The sequence below is a fragment of the Jaminaea rosea genome (assembly GCF_003144245.1).
Source record: "Jaminaea rosea strain MCA 5214 unplaced genomic scaffold BDZ90scaffold_1, whole genome shotgun sequence".
Classification (NCBI taxonomy): Eukaryota; Fungi; Basidiomycota; class Exobasidiomycetes; order Microstromatales; genus Jaminaea; species Jaminaea rosea.
The window spans coordinates 2,183,358-2,198,933 of NW_020289975.1; the positions used below are offsets into that span (position 1 = coordinate 2,183,358).

The 15,576-nt window shown below is 59.0% G+C and overlaps 6 protein-coding genes across 6 annotated transcripts; 3 read left to right on the plus strand and 3 right to left on the minus strand.

Moving 5' to 3' along the window:
* Positions 1-99: 99 nt before the first annotated feature.
* Positions 100-3,309, plus strand: BDZ90DRAFT_229822 (hypothetical protein). The gene has a single exon (XM_025505226.1). It carries the CDS (start codon positions 177-179, stop codon positions 3,123-3,125), a length of 2,949 nt encoding a protein of 982 aa, XP_025365437.1. The 5' UTR covers positions 100-176; the 3' UTR covers positions 3,126-3,309.
* Positions 3,120-5,260, minus strand: BDZ90DRAFT_229823 (hypothetical protein). The gene has a single exon (XM_025505227.1). It carries the CDS (start codon positions 4,887-4,889, stop codon positions 3,273-3,275), a length of 1,617 nt encoding a protein of 538 aa, XP_025365438.1. The 5' UTR covers positions 4,890-5,260; the 3' UTR covers positions 3,120-3,272.
* A 188-nt stretch (positions 5,261-5,448) lies between these two features.
* Positions 5,449-7,347, plus strand: BDZ90DRAFT_277253 (FAD binding domain-containing protein; the record flags this gene model as incomplete). The annotated part of the gene is made up of 2 exons (XM_025508988.1): positions 5,449-7,112; positions 7,205-7,347. The coding sequence occupies 2 exons, from the start codon at positions 5,449-5,451 to the stop codon at positions 7,293-7,295; spliced, it is 1,755 nt and encodes a 584-aa protein (XP_025365439.1). The 3' UTR covers positions 7,296-7,347.
* A 274-nt stretch (positions 7,348-7,621) lies between these two features.
* BDZ90DRAFT_277254 (S-adenosyl-L-homocysteine hydrolase) lies at positions 7,622-9,381 on the minus strand (the record flags this gene model as incomplete). Its single annotated transcript, XM_025508989.1, has 4 exons — positions 7,622-7,953; positions 8,022-8,104; positions 8,175-9,207; positions 9,310-9,381. 4 exons carry the CDS (start codon positions 9,379-9,381, stop codon positions 7,834-7,836), a joined length of 1,308 nt encoding a protein of 435 aa, XP_025365440.1. The 3' UTR covers positions 7,622-7,833.
* A 1,906-nt stretch (positions 9,382-11,287) lies between these two features.
* BDZ90DRAFT_229825 (TFIIA-domain-containing protein) lies at positions 11,288-12,303 on the plus strand (the record flags this gene model as incomplete). Its single annotated transcript, XM_025505228.1, has 4 exons — positions 11,288-11,305; positions 11,400-11,501; positions 11,579-12,172; positions 12,247-12,303. The coding sequence occupies 3 exons, from the start codon at positions 11,288-11,290 to the stop codon at positions 12,170-12,172; spliced, it is 714 nt and encodes a 237-aa protein (XP_025365441.1). The 3' UTR covers positions 12,247-12,303.
* Positions 12,244-15,383, minus strand: BDZ90DRAFT_229826 (COG2-domain-containing protein). Its single transcript, XM_025505229.1, has one exon. The coding sequence runs from the start codon at positions 15,366-15,368 to the stop codon at positions 12,435-12,437; it is 2,934 nt and encodes a 977-aa protein (XP_025365442.1). The 5' UTR covers positions 15,369-15,383; the 3' UTR covers positions 12,244-12,434.
* Between the last annotated feature and the right edge of the window lie 193 nt (positions 15,384-15,576).

A 15,576-nucleotide genomic window follows, 5' to 3' on the forward strand; every position in this document is an offset into this window, starting at 1 on the left:
TCGAAACGCGCTTTGTCCCTCTGGCTCATTTCGCCGTCCGTCCACTCAGCCGCTGCTTCCGTGTTGCCCTGCCCTCGCCCGCACAATTTTGACTTGCAATTCTTCGCAAAGTCACATTTGACCTCTAGGCACCAGGGACAGATCGTCAGGTCGATCAGAGAGCTTCTTGCTCCACCATGGACGCTCTCCTCACCTCATTGCGGGCCCTTTCACTTCTCCCGCCAAGCCCATCACAGCTCCTGCAGTTGCTAGCCTCGCCGTCAAGCCCTGAGGAAGAGGAGAAGGAGTCGCGTGACCTGGCCAGAGTCCTCAGCCTGGGCTCGTACGACCCGGACAACGATGGGACATCGGAGGATGCAGGTGCTGCTGGTCTGGGCATCGACCGAGAGCTCATCGAGGACGGCGTAGTTGAGATGATCCGCTCATTCCGCAAGGAGGTGGCCAAGATGCGTAGCGCATATGAGGCCGAGGAGAACCAGCGGCAGGCTCCTACCCCTTTGCCCGCCAAAGGAACCCCGCTGCACTTCCTAAAGCTCCGGCATGACTCCCTGCTGCGGCAGACAGAGAAGCTCGATAACCTCTACGGGGGCTACAGACCTCGCGTCACCTTCAGCGGCGGACCCAGCTTCTCATCCGAGCTCGAGCTGGCGGATCTCAAGCCGGTCGAGCGTAAAGACCAAGTTCTCGTTGGCGGCCGCCTGGACGGACACTACATGGTAGCTCGAGTGGCCAGCACTGTTGCAATCTATGTCGGCGCCACCTTCCTTGTCACGCTACCGCAGCCACTGGGCTTTTCGCTGCCCATCTCTATCAGCCACTTCACCCCAGACCCCAGCCTGTCTAGCGTTGCAGCTTCGCAATCACTGCCGGAGGGAACGCTTCTCGCGTTGAAAGAGCCCTACCTCAGTCCTCACCACTCATTGAGAGCGGCCGGCTCGTCAGGTGGTATGGGCATTCGAGTCGACACGCCTACTGATGTGATCGTCTTGGACGAGGGCCATGCTTTGCTGAAAGGCTTGGAGTGGCCCGTCGAACCATCGAAACCGCCTGCTGGAAGGAACAAGAAAGCGAAAGGAGCAGCCTCCGAAGAGCCAAAATCAGCAGATATCGCCAGCTCCTCAAGTGGCCCTCAGTCGCGAGCTGTGTGGCTTCAAGACGGCCCGCAATCACGACGAGCTCTTGGCGAGCGAAGCAGCAACTCTGACAGTCGCAAGCCTGCTTCTTCAGATTCAATACTGTCCAGCGTAGAAGTGCTACTCGGTACCGACAGACCGGGCGCCGCCTGGCGAGAGCTACAAGCAGCCTCATCCATCCTCGACCTCGCGCAACACGATCCTTCTCGCTATCACGAGCTGCGCGGTGATGTCTTGTACAGCATGAGCGCATGGGAGCAAGCCGTCTCGGCATACAGAGCAGCTGGCCTCTCCTGTGCTGACAAGCTCCAAGCAGCCTCCCTCCGGGGCCGCGAAGCCCTTCACGGCCCAGACGACACGGACGGCTCTACGGTCTCTTCAGTCTACTTCTCCCACCTCTCCTCCCCGAGCCCACGCATAGACCTGGCAGACTGGCTCTCTCCTTCGCTCCGCGTAGCTCAAATACCCAACGCCGGGCGCGGTCTCGTCACCACACGGCCGGTGCCGGCTGGCACTCCTCTGCTCATGGCAAAATCTCGAGGATCGAGCTACCCATCTGACAAAGAGCTGGAGCATCATTGTCCTGTGCTCAGGTGCGACTTTGAGAATGGGGTGATCAGTACGACGACGCAGGTGCTTGCAACGAGCAAGCTCATCCATCTGATGATCGATCGGCCGGAGTTGACGCAGGAGATTTTGGGCCTGACTGCTGGACCCAAGATGAAGGATAGTAGGTGGGTAGAAGCCGAAAGATTTGAGAAGGCTAGAGCGCCGATGGAGCAGCCGTGGGATGGGCTGGATCAGGATAGGATGGGGCCAAGAGGTGGGATCAACGCGCTGTACGTGGACGAGGTGCTCAGGCATAACGCTTTTGGGCCTGGCACGGTCAGGAGGCAGGGCGACGAAGGCGACGAAAAGGGAAGTGGCAGCAAATCAGCGCACGCCAACGCCTCTCGCTCCTCCCTGCTACCGCCAGCCCTACACCGCAAACTGTCCCTGGATCCCCCGTCGGCCTTCTCTCGCTCCACTCAACCGCATCCGCTCCCTGCGATCCTCAACCACTCCTGCCTACCCAACGTGTCCTCCGTCTTCCTAGGCGATGTGGTCATCACACGTGCACTGCGCGACCTGCGCGAAGGAGAAGAGATCGGCCACGAGTACGTCCGCGGTGGCGTGGACTATGCGGCGAGGCAGGACACGTTGAAGAAGCATGGATTCGTGTGTAGGTGTGCGCTTTGCGACTTGGACAGAGGCGATGGGATGGAAAGGCTAGGGGAAAGGAGAAAGCTCTTTGCTGTGAGGGCGCCCGCCATCTTCAGCAGAAGCGACGCATTACTGCGACATACCGCCAACGGCGTTATGGAAGGGATGGCAGAGCAGGATCGCGAGAAGCACGAGGAGGTGAGGGAGTCGCTGCAGGAGTTGGAAGCGGAATTAATGGACACGTACGGGGGAGAGAGGAGAGGCAAGCTTCGCCCTGAGATGAGGGAGACGCTTGAGCGAATCGCGAGGCACGCTGTTTGTGAGAGGAAGCTGGGGTTGGCGCTGCGATACTACTTGCGCTCACTCCAGAGCGTCAATGCAGTGTTGAAGGGAGAGTGGGAGCGAGTGGCGGACGACGGGGAGGAGGAGGAGGGCGGAGAGCTCGTCTGCGCAACGCAGGAGAAGCTGACAATACGAGGGCCGGACGATACGGCTCCTCCCGTCATCGCCCTCACGCAATGCCCCGCTCTCCACGTCGACGAGGCACAACGCACTCTCTGGCGAATCTCGCAGCTCTACCTGCTGAGCCCCAGTTCCTCGTCCCACTCGCACCACCTCTCCCTCGTATGGTCACGGACGGCCTACTGGGTGCACTCGATCCTCATCGGCGGCGGGTACGATGTCTTCCGCGATCGCTGGGGTCCTACGAGCGCGGAAGAGGAAGAGAGCCTCGAGTGGAAGGAGGCTTGGCGTCTTTGGAACGATGAGTGCGGGCGGCCAAGCAAGTAGAGGGGACATGGGCAAGCATAGATTAGATGATGACGATTGGAGCGCAAAGTCTTTGTACAGAGTAGATGAAAGGATGCTTAGATGATTGTACAGTTGATGCTAGAGAAAAGAAGAAGAAGAAGCAACGATCCCGTGGGTAGTCCATGCTCAAATCCACAAATCGACCTGATTCCCAAAGTAGTTCCTCATTGTGACCAAGAAGAGTTGGCCCGTACTCACATGGTCCTCCCCCTTCTCCGAGAATTGTCGGTAGAGGTCCGGCGAATGTATAGGCAGCATTGCCATTGGGAGAATCCTGACTCGCACTTTCCCGTGCCAGCCTGTTTGATGCATGGCCTCTTCGTCTGCCCTCGACTCGTCCTTGGCGTCTGTGAGGCTTCCTAGGATGGTGTGACCTACTGGGCGCGGCAGATGGACCATGGCCCACTCTACGTGGTGCGCTGAGACCCAGTAGGGGACTCGGATGCCGCGAGCTGCTTCCAGTTCGCGAAGACGGGCCGGGTCGTACTCCCGCAGACGGGCGCTAGAGGGGCTGCAGTCATTGAGGCTAATGTCTCCAATGCTGGTGCTAGAGGACACGCTGTAGATCTTTGCGCCAGCGCAGCGCTCACGCCAGCTACTGGTCTTCTCGTATCTCGCGCCCATCTCCGAAGTAAAGGCTCCCTTGACCAAGACGTCCTGGAGGTCCTGTGCGAGTCGGGGTCGTGGCTGGCCAGACGACGTCGCGTGGGCAGCAGCGTGCAAGCCATCTGAGAAGAGGAGAGCCAGGGTGGGTGTAACGTGGCTCAGGTCCAACAGCTTGATCTTGGTGCACGTCGTCCAGAAGCGTCGAAGCCTACCAGCAGCGTGGCGATCAGGGCGGGGAATCTCTCGCGATGGTGTGCAACGGGCCAGGCAGAGCTCTTCGAGATTCGGAAAGCCGTGCTGAATGACGTGGAAGAGGAAGTCGTCGGATAACTTCATGCTTGCGAGGTTCAGGCTGCGGATGTGTGGGTTGATAGCACCTCCAGGATTGAGGAGAGCGCGGGCTGATGTTGAGGGGAGGGAGGAGAATGCTAGATCGACTATGGCCTGGTCTGCGAGGCTGTCGTTACACTCTCGGTCGGCAACCATGGCGACCTCCTCCCAGTCATCGTCTACTTGTGCTTCTTCGGGTTCGATGCGGCTGGAGTGGCGTGTAGGGTCGAGCGTGCCAACTTGCTCGAAGTGAGCGGCCGAGCCCGGCCAGAGGCACACAATGGTCGAAAGATCGTGGCGCCGTGGGGACCACGTCTCATCCTGAGAGCGCTCGAGTGGGTGCAAAGAGCGGCATACGCTGCCTCCTGCCGCCATGATGGTGAGCTTGAGGTGCTTGGGCAGATCTTTGATATTTCTGCGAGCTTGTGCGGCTGCTTGGCGGGTCTCAGGGTTGGTTGGAGGTGACGAGCCCGTAGAAGATGGAGCGTGGTGTAGCAGATCGACGAGGTATGCTGCAGTGATCATGCGGAGGGACGGTACAGTGGGTCTGGTAGTCCATGATGGTCGTGTCGATTGCCAAGGTGCAATGACCTGGCGGTCTCTCTCGCGGCAGGACATGACCAAGGAGCGCATGTCTGGGTTGCGAGCTGCTGCTTCCTGCTCGATTGTGGCAATGGCATGAGGCGGAATCGTGATGGGTAGCGATTGAGAGAGGGAAGCAGATTGCGAGAGGGAGTTGTTAGATGTCGAGGCTGATGGTGGGCCTGATCCCTGCCAGCTTTGTGGTGGGGCTGGTCCAGCATACATTCTACGAATGGCGCGGGCACGGGCTTCCTCTTCTGTGTCAAGTTGTTTGGCTTCAGTGGCTGAGAGGAACTTGAGTCCGACGTGCGGAGATGACGATGACGAGGACGTGATGTATGTTGGGGAGATGTTCGAGCGAGGCAAGGATGCTGAGGAGGATGTTGTGGAAGAGTGGCAAAGAGGATCGCGTCGCTGCCTCGCCGCCAAGCGCGAGCGATTCAACTTCTCGTTGACCGAGTCAGCTCGAGTTCTCGCCGCCTCTTCATCTTGCTGTTGTCGCTGTCTCTGTTGGCTGAGTGCAGGGATGAAGCTGGCTTTCGTTGTTGGCATGAATTGATGGACGGGCAGCGCAACACTCGACGCCGAGCTCGAGGGTCATCCATTTGTTGGTCCGCCTGTTGCGTCCAGTCGAGCTCGTCGAGACGAGCACGGACCTCTGACACTCGGCCTCCGGCAAAGGCGGGGAAGGTCAGGCGGGCAGGGGGGAGGCGGCTATGTAGCGCATGAGCCGGGAGGCGACCTTGGTTGCCACTGCTCCTCTTCCATCGCTATCATTACCGCCATGACATCGCTCAATGGCCACGCAAATGGCTCAACATCTACTCTAATCAACGGCGATGCAGCCTCACGCGAGCCCGTCATCATCGTTGGCGCCGGTCTCGCGGGCCTCGTCGCAGCCTACGAGATCACAAAGGCAGGGCAGAAAGTCATCTTCGTCGAGCAAGAGAATTCGGCCAATCTAGGCGGCCAAGCGTTTTGGTCCCTCGGCGGCATATTCCTCGTTGACTCGGTCGAGCAACGCCGATTCGGTATTCGCGACTCGCTCGAACTCGCACGCAGAGACTGGTACAACAGTGCGCAGTGGGATCGCTTGGATGACGAGGACTTCTGGGCAAAGAAGTGGGCAGATGCCTACTTGGAGTTCGCGGCGGGTCCGAAGAGGCAGTATCTGCGTGATTTAGGAGTGGGGTATCTGCCTACTACCGGTTGGGCGGAGCGCGGAGCGTCTGTGGCTACGGGCCATGGCAACTCGGTGCCCCGTTTCCACTTGACGTGGGGCACGGGACCTGCCATTGTCAAGGCTTTCGCCGATCCAGTACTCGAGGCGCAAAAGAAGGGCCTGGTGGAATTCAGATGGCGCCACCAAGTCGATGCTATCAGCCTTGACTCCGCAGGTCGAGCTGTAGGCGTGGCAGGCATCGTCCTTGAGCCATCGGACCATCTTGACCGCGGCGTGCAATCTTCTCGCAAGGCGGTGGGCGACTTTGAGATTACGGGTCGTGCAGTCTTGGTTTCGTCAGGTGGTATCGGCGGCAACGTCCCCTTGGTCAAGAAGCTCTGGCCTAAGGAGCGCTTTCACAACTACACGCCCGAGCACTGGGTCGTTGGCGTGCCCGCTCACGTTGATGGCCGCATGATCTCCATCTCAGAGAAGGCCGGGGCTCGCACTGTCAACAACGACCGCATGTGGCACTACACCGAGGGCTTGAAGAATTGGAACTCCATCTGGCCCAACCACGGCATTCGTGTCATCACAGGCCCGTCCTCCCTGTGGCTAGACGCAAAGGGCAAACGCCTCCCTCCTCCCTGCTTCCCTTCGGCAGACACGCTCAGCACGCTTCGCTACATTTGTTCGACGGGGTATGACCACACCTGGCTCATCCTCAACAAGAGCATTGCATTGAAGGAATTTGCATTGTCCGGCTCGGAGCAGAATGCAGACTTCACCTCAAAGTCCCTCGTCGGCGTACTTAAGCGCGTCATCTGGGGCTCGCAGCACATTCACGACTTCCAGCAGAAGGGCGAGGACTGGGTCACGGCAGACAATGTTGAGTCTCTGGTCGAGGGTATGAACAAGATTGTCAAACGCGACGGGCGTGGGCCTGAGGTGGAGCTGGAGCAGATTCGCGAGGAGTTGGAGACGAGAGATGCGCAGATGGATCACCCTTACTCGAAGGACACACAGGTCATGCTGATCCGCAATGCCAAGTCGTACAAAGGAGACGTCCGATGCTGCAAGCCGCACAAGATTGGGGATCCCAAGTGGGGGCCGTTGATCGCGATCAGGCTCAACCTGATCACACGCAAGACGCTGGGTGGCATTCAGACGAATCTGGAGAGTCAGGTGATGAAGGAAGATGGAACTGTGCTACCTGGGCTTTATGCCGCGGGAGAGGTGGCTGGGTTCGGAGGCGGGGGCGTTCACGGACTCAACGCTCTGGAGGGGTGAGTACAGGGCCGCATAAGCTTCCCGCAATGCTTTGTGACCAGTCTACTGACATCTATGCTCCCGAATTGCTTCATTTACACCCTCGAAGAACGTTCTTGGGCGGTTGCATCTTCTCGGGCAGGGCGGCGGGCATGTCGCTGGCGGGAGAGGGGGACGCCAAGGCTGCGACGCAAGTTTGATGCCGTTGCGTGGACGCTGAGTCGCTGCTCTGCTGTATTGTACATTCTTGACGCTGCTTTGCCTGGACGAATTGGATACCTTGAGCTTACGCTGTTCCTTTGGTGAGCGAGGTGAAGAAGTGCCCGTACCCCACATCCCGCCTGCGCACGGGCCGCCATCCGAAAACTAGTGCGTTCATTGACCTCCTCACCCCTCGTCATTCGGAGAGGGCGAGAACATGACAGGCGAAAGCAGATGACAGGAGCTGGGCGCATAGAAGGGAATCAGATGATATTTTGCTATTGTACACGGTGTTGAAAGTGCTAGTGTATGATGGAATCTAAGGGGGGTAGAGAGGAGAGGGAGGGGAGGGGATCGCGCTCGATCACGGTTGAAGCAATCGAGGCTACCCACGGCATGATGTCAAGGGATAAGAGAGGATGACAGAGCAATAGAGAGGGTAAAGACTAAGATGACAGCGAGAGACACAGGCCACAAGCGAAGAAGTTCCGCTCACGGCGCTGCGGAACAACTGCGCCGCAGCTCCAAGCCGTCCGCTTAGTAGCGGTAGTGGTCCTGCTTGAAGGGGCCGTTCTTGGGGAGGTCGAGGTAGTCGCTCTGGACGTCCGTGAGCTGAGTCAGGCGAACGTTGAGACGGGCGAGGTGGGCAGCAGCAACCTGTGCGAAGAAAAGGGGATAGTCGTCAGCGGAGTGGGCGATGTATGCCTGAAGCGTCTCTGGCTCACCTCCTCGTCGAGGCGCTTGGGCAGCATGTAGACCTTGCCGTGGGCGTACTTCTTGTCGTCGTTGTTCTTCCAGAGCTCGATTTCTGTGCGGTTGGGTAGAGTTTGGTCAGCAAAGGTATGGCACCATCGACCGCGAGGCATTGAAATACTCACGAGCGAGCGTCTGGTTCGAGAAGGAGGCGCTCATAATGAACGAAGGGTGGCCCGTAGCACATCCCAGGTTGACGAGACGACCCTCAGCAAGGAGGATGACGTGGTTGCCGTTGGGCATCTCGAAGCGGTCGACCTGGGGCTTGATGTTGACGACGGACTTGGCGTTCTGCTTGAGCCAAGCAACGTCAATCTCGATGTCGAAGTGACCAATGTTGCAGACAACGGCGTCGTCGCGCATGGCCGAGAAGTGCTTGCCGGTGATGATGTCACGGCAGCCGGTGGTGGTGACAAAGATGTCGGCCTGGCTGCAGGCATCGTCCATGGTGTTGACCTCGTAGCCAGCCATGGCGGCCTGGAGAGCGTTGATGGGGTCGATCTCGGTGACAATGACACGGCAGCCGTAGCCACGGAGGGACTCGGCGCATCCCTTGCCGACGTCACCGAAACCGGCGACGATGGCGACCTTGCCGCCAAGCATGACGTCGGTGGCGCGCTTGATGCCGTCGACGAGAGACTCACGGCAGCCGTAGTAGTTGTCGAACTTGGACTTGGTGACCGAGTCGTTGACGTTGATAGCGGGAAGCTTGAGGGTGCCGCGCTTCATGGCGGTGTAGAGGTGGTGGACACCGGTGGTCGTCTCCTCGGAAACACCCTTGATGCCCTCGAGGAGCTCGGGGTGCTTCTGGTGGACGAGCCAGGTGAGGTCTCCTCCGTCGTCGAGGATCATGTTGAGGGGCTTTCCGTCGGGGAAGGCCTTGAGCGTCTGGTCAATGCACCAGTTGTACTCGTCCTCGGTCTCGCCCTTCCAGGCAAAGACGGGGACACCGGTAGCGGCAATGGCAGCAGCGGCGTGGTCCTGGGTCGAGAAGATGTTGCACGACGACCAGGTGACCTGGGCACCGAGAGCAGTGAGCGTCTCGATCAAGACGGCCGTCTGGATGGTCATGTGCAGGCATCCGGCGATGCGAGCACCCTTGAGGGGCTGGTCCTTGCCGTACTTCTGGCGGAGGGCCATGAGACCGGGCATCTCGCCCTGCGGTGATTCGAAGCGGGGAGGTCAAGGTGGATCAGCTCGTATCCCACGTAGCATATCGCTCCAAAACGTAGCCTGTGCACCGTAGCCAAGCCAACTCACCTCGGCGATCTCGATCTCCTTGCGACCGAAGGCGGCGAGGGAGATATCAGCAACCTTGTAGTTCTGTGCCATTTTGTGTAGAGAGGTAGTTGGTAGTGGTGAGGAGAAGCAAAAAGGAGTACGGCTTCGAGGCCACGTCGCAGCACTCTCGAGTGGCCAGCCAGTTCTTCCTGCTGCTTAGCCCACGAGCACGAGCGCCGGCTGAATGGAGGTTGAATGTGGCCTGAGCCCGCGACACCCGGCACTGCGCCGGTGTCCATTGGCGGATGGGCTCATGGGGCGGGGCAGGGCGAGCGAGCAGCGCGCACGCACACGCAACGCACGCGGAGGCCAACGAAAAAGTCGAGCGGACAGAGAGGGCTGAGAGAGAGAGATGTTCTCGAGAAAAGCTGCGCTACGTTGAGCCTTGTTCCCAACACCATCTTCATCGAGACACTCCGGGATCGATAGGTGTCAGCAAGAATGCCATGATCAAAGAGAGACGCCTAACTGCTAGGCAGCATTCACGCCAACAGCAGTGTGCCCAGTCGCCCTTGCCCTCCCATCCTCCCCTCCTCCTCCCCTGCCCCCCTACCACCTTTGCGGACCCTCATTTCATTTCCCCTCCCCCTTCTCACTCTGCCTCTATAAGAGTCTGCACCAGCGCTCAACCCACGCAGTGTACGACGGGACGATGTAGGCAAAAGCAGCCAAATGGGCGGTGGACCTCGGTCCTCGCTCGGTAGCAACTGAATCTAACTATCCGTGCGGTCGTCGACATTATCGAGCGGCTTCTCAGCCCATGGCTTCGCGGCTGAACGATTCAGGACACATCCATCCCACGATGCTGTGATGTCGAGATCCCAACCTCTTCCTCTGTGTATGTACGTTAATCAACATGTGATCATCACGAGCGCCTTCGCACAGCCACGACGAGTCAGAGCGGCCCGCACCGCTAATCTCGCTCAGACTTGCAGTGACCAGACGTCATCGCTGACATTTTTTCTCTCTCTCCATGGTGCTCTTCCCCTCCCATTTCTCAACGCCCTCGATATCGCTGTCCCTGCCATCTACCTTCAGCATTATTGTTCGCGTGCCCCAACCTCGTTCTGGCAGCCATGTCGCCCACTTGTGCGGGCCAGACGAAGTGCTTTCGCGTCCGTAGCGCCTATACACAGGCTCGCCAACACACAGCTAGAATTGTCGGCGCCTGATATGCAGCGTCGAGTAGGTAGACCGAGAGCGCTGACCCCACCGATGGTGCTGCGAGCAAGCGCAAAGGGACAGGGATGGCCGGGGCAAGTGCTTAGCGAGGAAATGATGGTGAGGTTCTCATCCAGCAGCACGACGAGATGATGATATGCCGCTCTTTCATTGAGTAGAGTTGGCTAAAAAATGATGACTACAAGAGAGCACAAGCGGGTCACGAAGGGAGCGGCAGACCAGCCAAGAAGGAGAAAAAGCAGGACCCGACGCCATGGGAAGGGAAGGGGGCAGGTCGGGTTGCTGTCCGCCAGTTTGCCCAGCCTTGCCCATCTCATGTCTCGTGTCTCCTCCCCATGTCGACACTTGAAGACGTCCTATCGCTATCGATCATGCCGACTCAGTTGCCTTCGAGACTTGGCTGACCATGCGACGCGTACCAGTAGAGGTAGCTGATAGGTCGCCTCGAGCAATGACCATCGCTCGCGTGGCAGCTTTCGACTGGCCGGGCGGAGATGGAGGCGGAGGCAGTATTGGATCCCAAGGTCGAGACATCTTGTCGTCCGATCCCAATGTCCATTCGCTCCTCGTCGGCGGCGTAGAACTCTCTCTGCTAACCGTCTGACCTTCCTCGTCCAGTCTTGTTCGATACGATCGGTCTGGCGTTGTCTACTCTGCCCGCCCAGCCAGCCAGCAAGGGCGCGCCTGCGCTTCAACAGCAGCAGACGGCGAATCGCTGGCTTCAGGCTGCTGAGCATCCAATCAAGGATCCTCACGACGTCGTCTCGCTCTCGCTATGAGCAACAAGGTCGTCGTGAGCATCGCGGTAGCGGTGAATGCTCTCGCGCACCATCGATACTGACATCCCCCCGCCCTCGCTTGCCATTGCGTGATGCGTCTGCGCTCAGTCTGGCACCTACCGCGCCGTCATCGACGATGTGATTGCCAACGTGAGGCAGGACTTCGAAGAGATGGGCATTGAGAAGGAGGTGCTTGAGGAGCTGCAGAGGGTGAGCGAGAGCAGATCATGCTGTGGAGAGATACTCCCAGCCGCCTACTCACGCCTTCCCTTGCCTCGCACCCGCAGTCCTGGGAAGCTCGCCTGGTAGCCACAGGCGTGACTGACTTCGAAGGCGCACCCGTCGTCCCGCGTCAATCTCGCAAGCAGCAGCAGAAGGACCAACCATCCGGCTCTGGCTCTGGAGGCGATGCAGCTGCGGACAACAAAGACGGCATCGTCAAGAAGGAAGGTGCGGATGGTGAGCCCTCCGCTGAGCCCTCGGCCTCGACTTCCACGTCCAACAAGGCAGCCAGGACCGACGGCAGCTCGGATGCGGCCTCTGGCAGTCGAAGCGGTGAGGCCAATGGGGCTGAGGAGCGCGATGCCAACGGAGCTGGCGGCGCAGAGGGCGAAGAAGCAGGCCCATCCGCCTCGCAAGCCTCTCGTGCAGGCGAGAAGCGCAAGCAGCCTGAAAGCAACAGCGACGAGATCGGCAGCGACCTCGACGACTCGGACGAGGAAGCGGAGGGCGAAGCGGGGCTCGAGGGACACGATGGAGACACAGTGCTTTGTCTCTACGAGAAGGTGAACCGGGTCAGGAACAGGTGGAAGTGCGTGCTACGCGATGGAGTGGCAAACATTGATGGGAGGGACTACCTTTTTACGAGGTGCAACACGTGAGTCGCCAAGACCCCTAAGGGCGATTTGAGGAAGGAGACTGCTGACCACGCTCCTCTCCATCTCGATCGTCACAGCGAATTCGAGTGGTGAGACGAGACGATGACTTGGACGATCCTTGATGTTCTACCATCCCTTCCTTCTCACTCATTTTGTCTATGAGTTGCGCCTAATAGAGATCTTCAGATCGACAAACTGACAGCGCCCAGACTCGCGGTGTTCGATACTGCGCAGGGCAGGGCATCAATTGCATGCTGTTTCTCCCTCATCTTTGCTCCTTCACAACCTCTCTCAACCCCTTCCACGCCTCGCTCGCCTCCAGATCCACCTTCACACCTACCTGCTCCAACTCTTTGACATCCAGCTCCAAACGATCCACGTCTGCCCTCAACTGGGCATGCATCCTCTCCCCCTCTACGTCTCTCCCCGCATCACCTGCTGTGCTCTGCGGCTGCTGTTTTCCCCTCCCGAGTAGTGAGCTCGCCAGCCCACCAAATCCCCCTCCTCCGCCTCCAGCGCCTGTCCCGCGCTTCAGTCTTCGCAGCGACTCATAATTCTGAATCATCTGCGTCAAGCTCGCAGCATACCTCACAGCCACGTCTTCTACCACGCTCGTCGCCCAGCCCGTCTTGATCCCCTCGTCAACGAGCGTGGCGGCAGTAAGGAACTTCTCGTCTTGTCTGTCTCCCTTGCCCAAGAAGTGGCGCAAGGAGCGCAAGATCTGGGGTACAAAGTAGCTTGGCTCGACTGCTGCAGTTGAGGAGTCGTTCGGCGTGCTCGAACCCGAGCTGCGGTACGAGGTTGAGGAGACTGAGCGGACGAGACGAAGCGGCTCGGCACAGCGAGACTTGAGGATGGAGGTGAGACGGGTGCTGATTGGTAGGAGCAGGGTCGAGGTGAAAGGAAAGGTTGAGGTGAGGGCGCTGCGCATTTCTGTGCTGATGTCGGCAAGCTCTTGTGAGCCAGGCTGTGCCGTAGGGAGGCAGGGCAGGACAGCCGACTCGAACCGTCTCGCAACCTCCGCCTGGAACCAGAGGGCATCAGCGACGAGAATGACGAGCGTTCTGAGCGTTTTCTCATCTTGCGCATACGACTCGGCATGGTCTGGCGCCGGTGTAGCTGCACCGGGTCTACCAGCACCATCGAGGCTACTTCGCGGCTGTTGAGAGTCCGCCTCAAGATGCCGGGCCGCTGCCGATGACCCTGCTCGCGTTCCGCCAGGAAGTTGCTCCTCCAACCATGCATGGTAGCGACTAACAATCATCAAGCTCAACCTCCACTGCCGGGCCACGAGCGGAGTCAAATGGCAACCCTCCCTCCAGGGCGCCACGAAGGCCTCCACGGCAGCCTGGGTAGCCTTGAGCTGCGGCACGCGAATAGCCACGCTCGAGCCAGAGGTCGCTGCTGCGGATGATCCCGCAAGTTCTCCTTCGTAGGCCGATACAATCTCTCGGAACCGCATCTGGAAGTAGACGCTGAGTTGCCATCGTTTGTTGAAGCTCGCGTACGCCGCCGAGGAGCGCCATGCGGCTGCTGCTCTCCGCGACGGAGCAAGTCGCTCCACCGATTCGAGGAAGCGTTGGGTCGTCTCGTAGTTGCGATGGAACTCCTCGAGGCGACCAACGAAGAAAAGGTGGTGTCCTAGTCGCTCGGTGATGGCTGTGGCTAGCTCTGGCCAGTAGATTGTGTCGAGAGGTCGCAGAGAATGAGGGGAGCGGGCGGAGTACTGCTCTAGCGCGAGCGTAAGATCTCGTAGACTGTAAAGATAGCGGATCGCACGGTCGAAAAGAGGAGCGATGGGAGCTTGGTGGGAGGAGCTGTGAAGAAGCAGAGAACGGAGCTCCGAGGTATCGTCTGCCTGGCTTGGATCTGCGGACATATCGCTTCCCAGTGCTTCTGGTCGAATGTGCACCTGTGCCCACGCTCGTATCGTCTTTTGCCGGACAAAGTCCTGAATCTCAGAAATGCCAACCTCTGTCGTCTCGCTAATCCTGATCCAGGTGTCGAAGACGAGATAAAGCCATAAAGTACTCTCTTCAAGCTGTCGAGAGCGCTTCTCGTCTACGGACAGACTTGAAGGAACCTGGCTCCAGCGCTGCAGGTCGTCAAGCTGCATCGCCGAGCCTACTAACGTAGTAGAGTGGACGAGTAGAGAGCCCGGCGTCAGCAGGCGAGCCAGCAGCTCGCGTAGGTCGGCCTTGATGGAGTGCTCAACGGCCGCAACTCGCTCCTGATGCGCTTGAAGGAAAGGAAGCAGCTTCAAAGACGCATCGTCGTCCAAGTTGCTCTCGGCAACAGCGATGGATAAGGCGGCAGACTTGAGGAAGCTAAGGCTCTCCCACGATGACTTGGCGCGAAATATTCTCGTGGGAAGGTCGAATGCCCGTGGTGAAGACGGCGAAACTTGTCCTTGCGAGCGCAGCGGCTGCTGATTAGAACTGGGCCTGCCATTCGGGCCAGACGCTCCATTGATCCGGCCAGGTTCCGGAGCCTCGTCTTCCTCTTCTTCCGAGCTGTCGTCATCTTCACTCTCGCTCTCCGCGGCTGCAAGAACATCGATGTCGCCGTCCTCGTCGTCTTCTTCGTCTCGGCTTGAGCCAGCAGCAAAGTAGCCAGAGAGGGTTGCTGCGCTGCTTCTTCGCCTCTCCTGTGGTGACCTTGCCGCTCCGGTCTCTGAAGGAGGCTCAATGGCCAGGAGCGACTCAAGACGATGAAGAGCGTCAGAGTAGGCAAGCAGCAGCTGGAGATGACGCTTCCTCTCTTCTGCGTGTTGCCTGGAGTGAATGAGGTCCTCGACTTCAAGCTGCGCTAGCTCAACATGCTCCCTCTCCATGTCGACCCGTTCTCTAACACCTTCCAGCCCCTCTTGCCCTGCCCCATCAGCCCAATTGGCTAGCCGGTCTATCCTCTGCCGTTCCCCCGCTAATCTTGACGCAAGGTCAACAAAGTCGCGATACTCTGCATCTACAACTGCCTGCAGCTCAGCGGAGATGTCCTCGTCGTATGCTGTGAGCTGTGTCGCGATCCCTGAGATGGAGTTTGGGAGGAGCGAGCAGAGGAGGTTCGAAGGGGAGAAGGTAGGAGAGCGCAGGTCCGGATGGTCGTGCGAGAGGACGGCTGCTGAGGGCAGAGGTGGCAGGGTGGATGCTGAAGACGATGACGAAGGATCGCCATAGCCATTTGAGGTCGCGGCAGCCATCCTGGCTGGATTTGGTGCAGAGGAGAAGAAGTCAAAAGCAAGGCGCTTTGCTTGCTCTCCATCTGGGTGGTCGGTGCGCTCTCAACGGCCATGTGGTGGCTCAGAGTTGGTCTCAGTCTCAGTCTCAGTCCGCCCTCGACGCGTTACGGAAGGGGAGAAAGGCGCGCCGTTGCTGTGGAGAACTTGACTTCCCTTCCAATCCATCCCC

What these genes read in the sequence shown, in the direction of transcription:
- BDZ90DRAFT_229822 (XM_025505226.1), top strand. Translation starts at nt 177, where the DNA reads ATGGACGCTCTCCTCACCTCATTGCGGGCCCTTTCACTTCTCCCGCCA.
- BDZ90DRAFT_229826 (XM_025505229.1), bottom strand. Translation starts at nt 15,368, where the DNA reads ATGGCTGCCGCGACCTCAAATGGCTATGGCGATCCTTCGTCATCGTCT.
- BDZ90DRAFT_229823 (XM_025505227.1), bottom strand. Translation starts at nt 4,889, where the DNA reads ATGTATGCTGGACCAGCCCCACCACAAAGCTGGCAGGGATCAGGCCCA.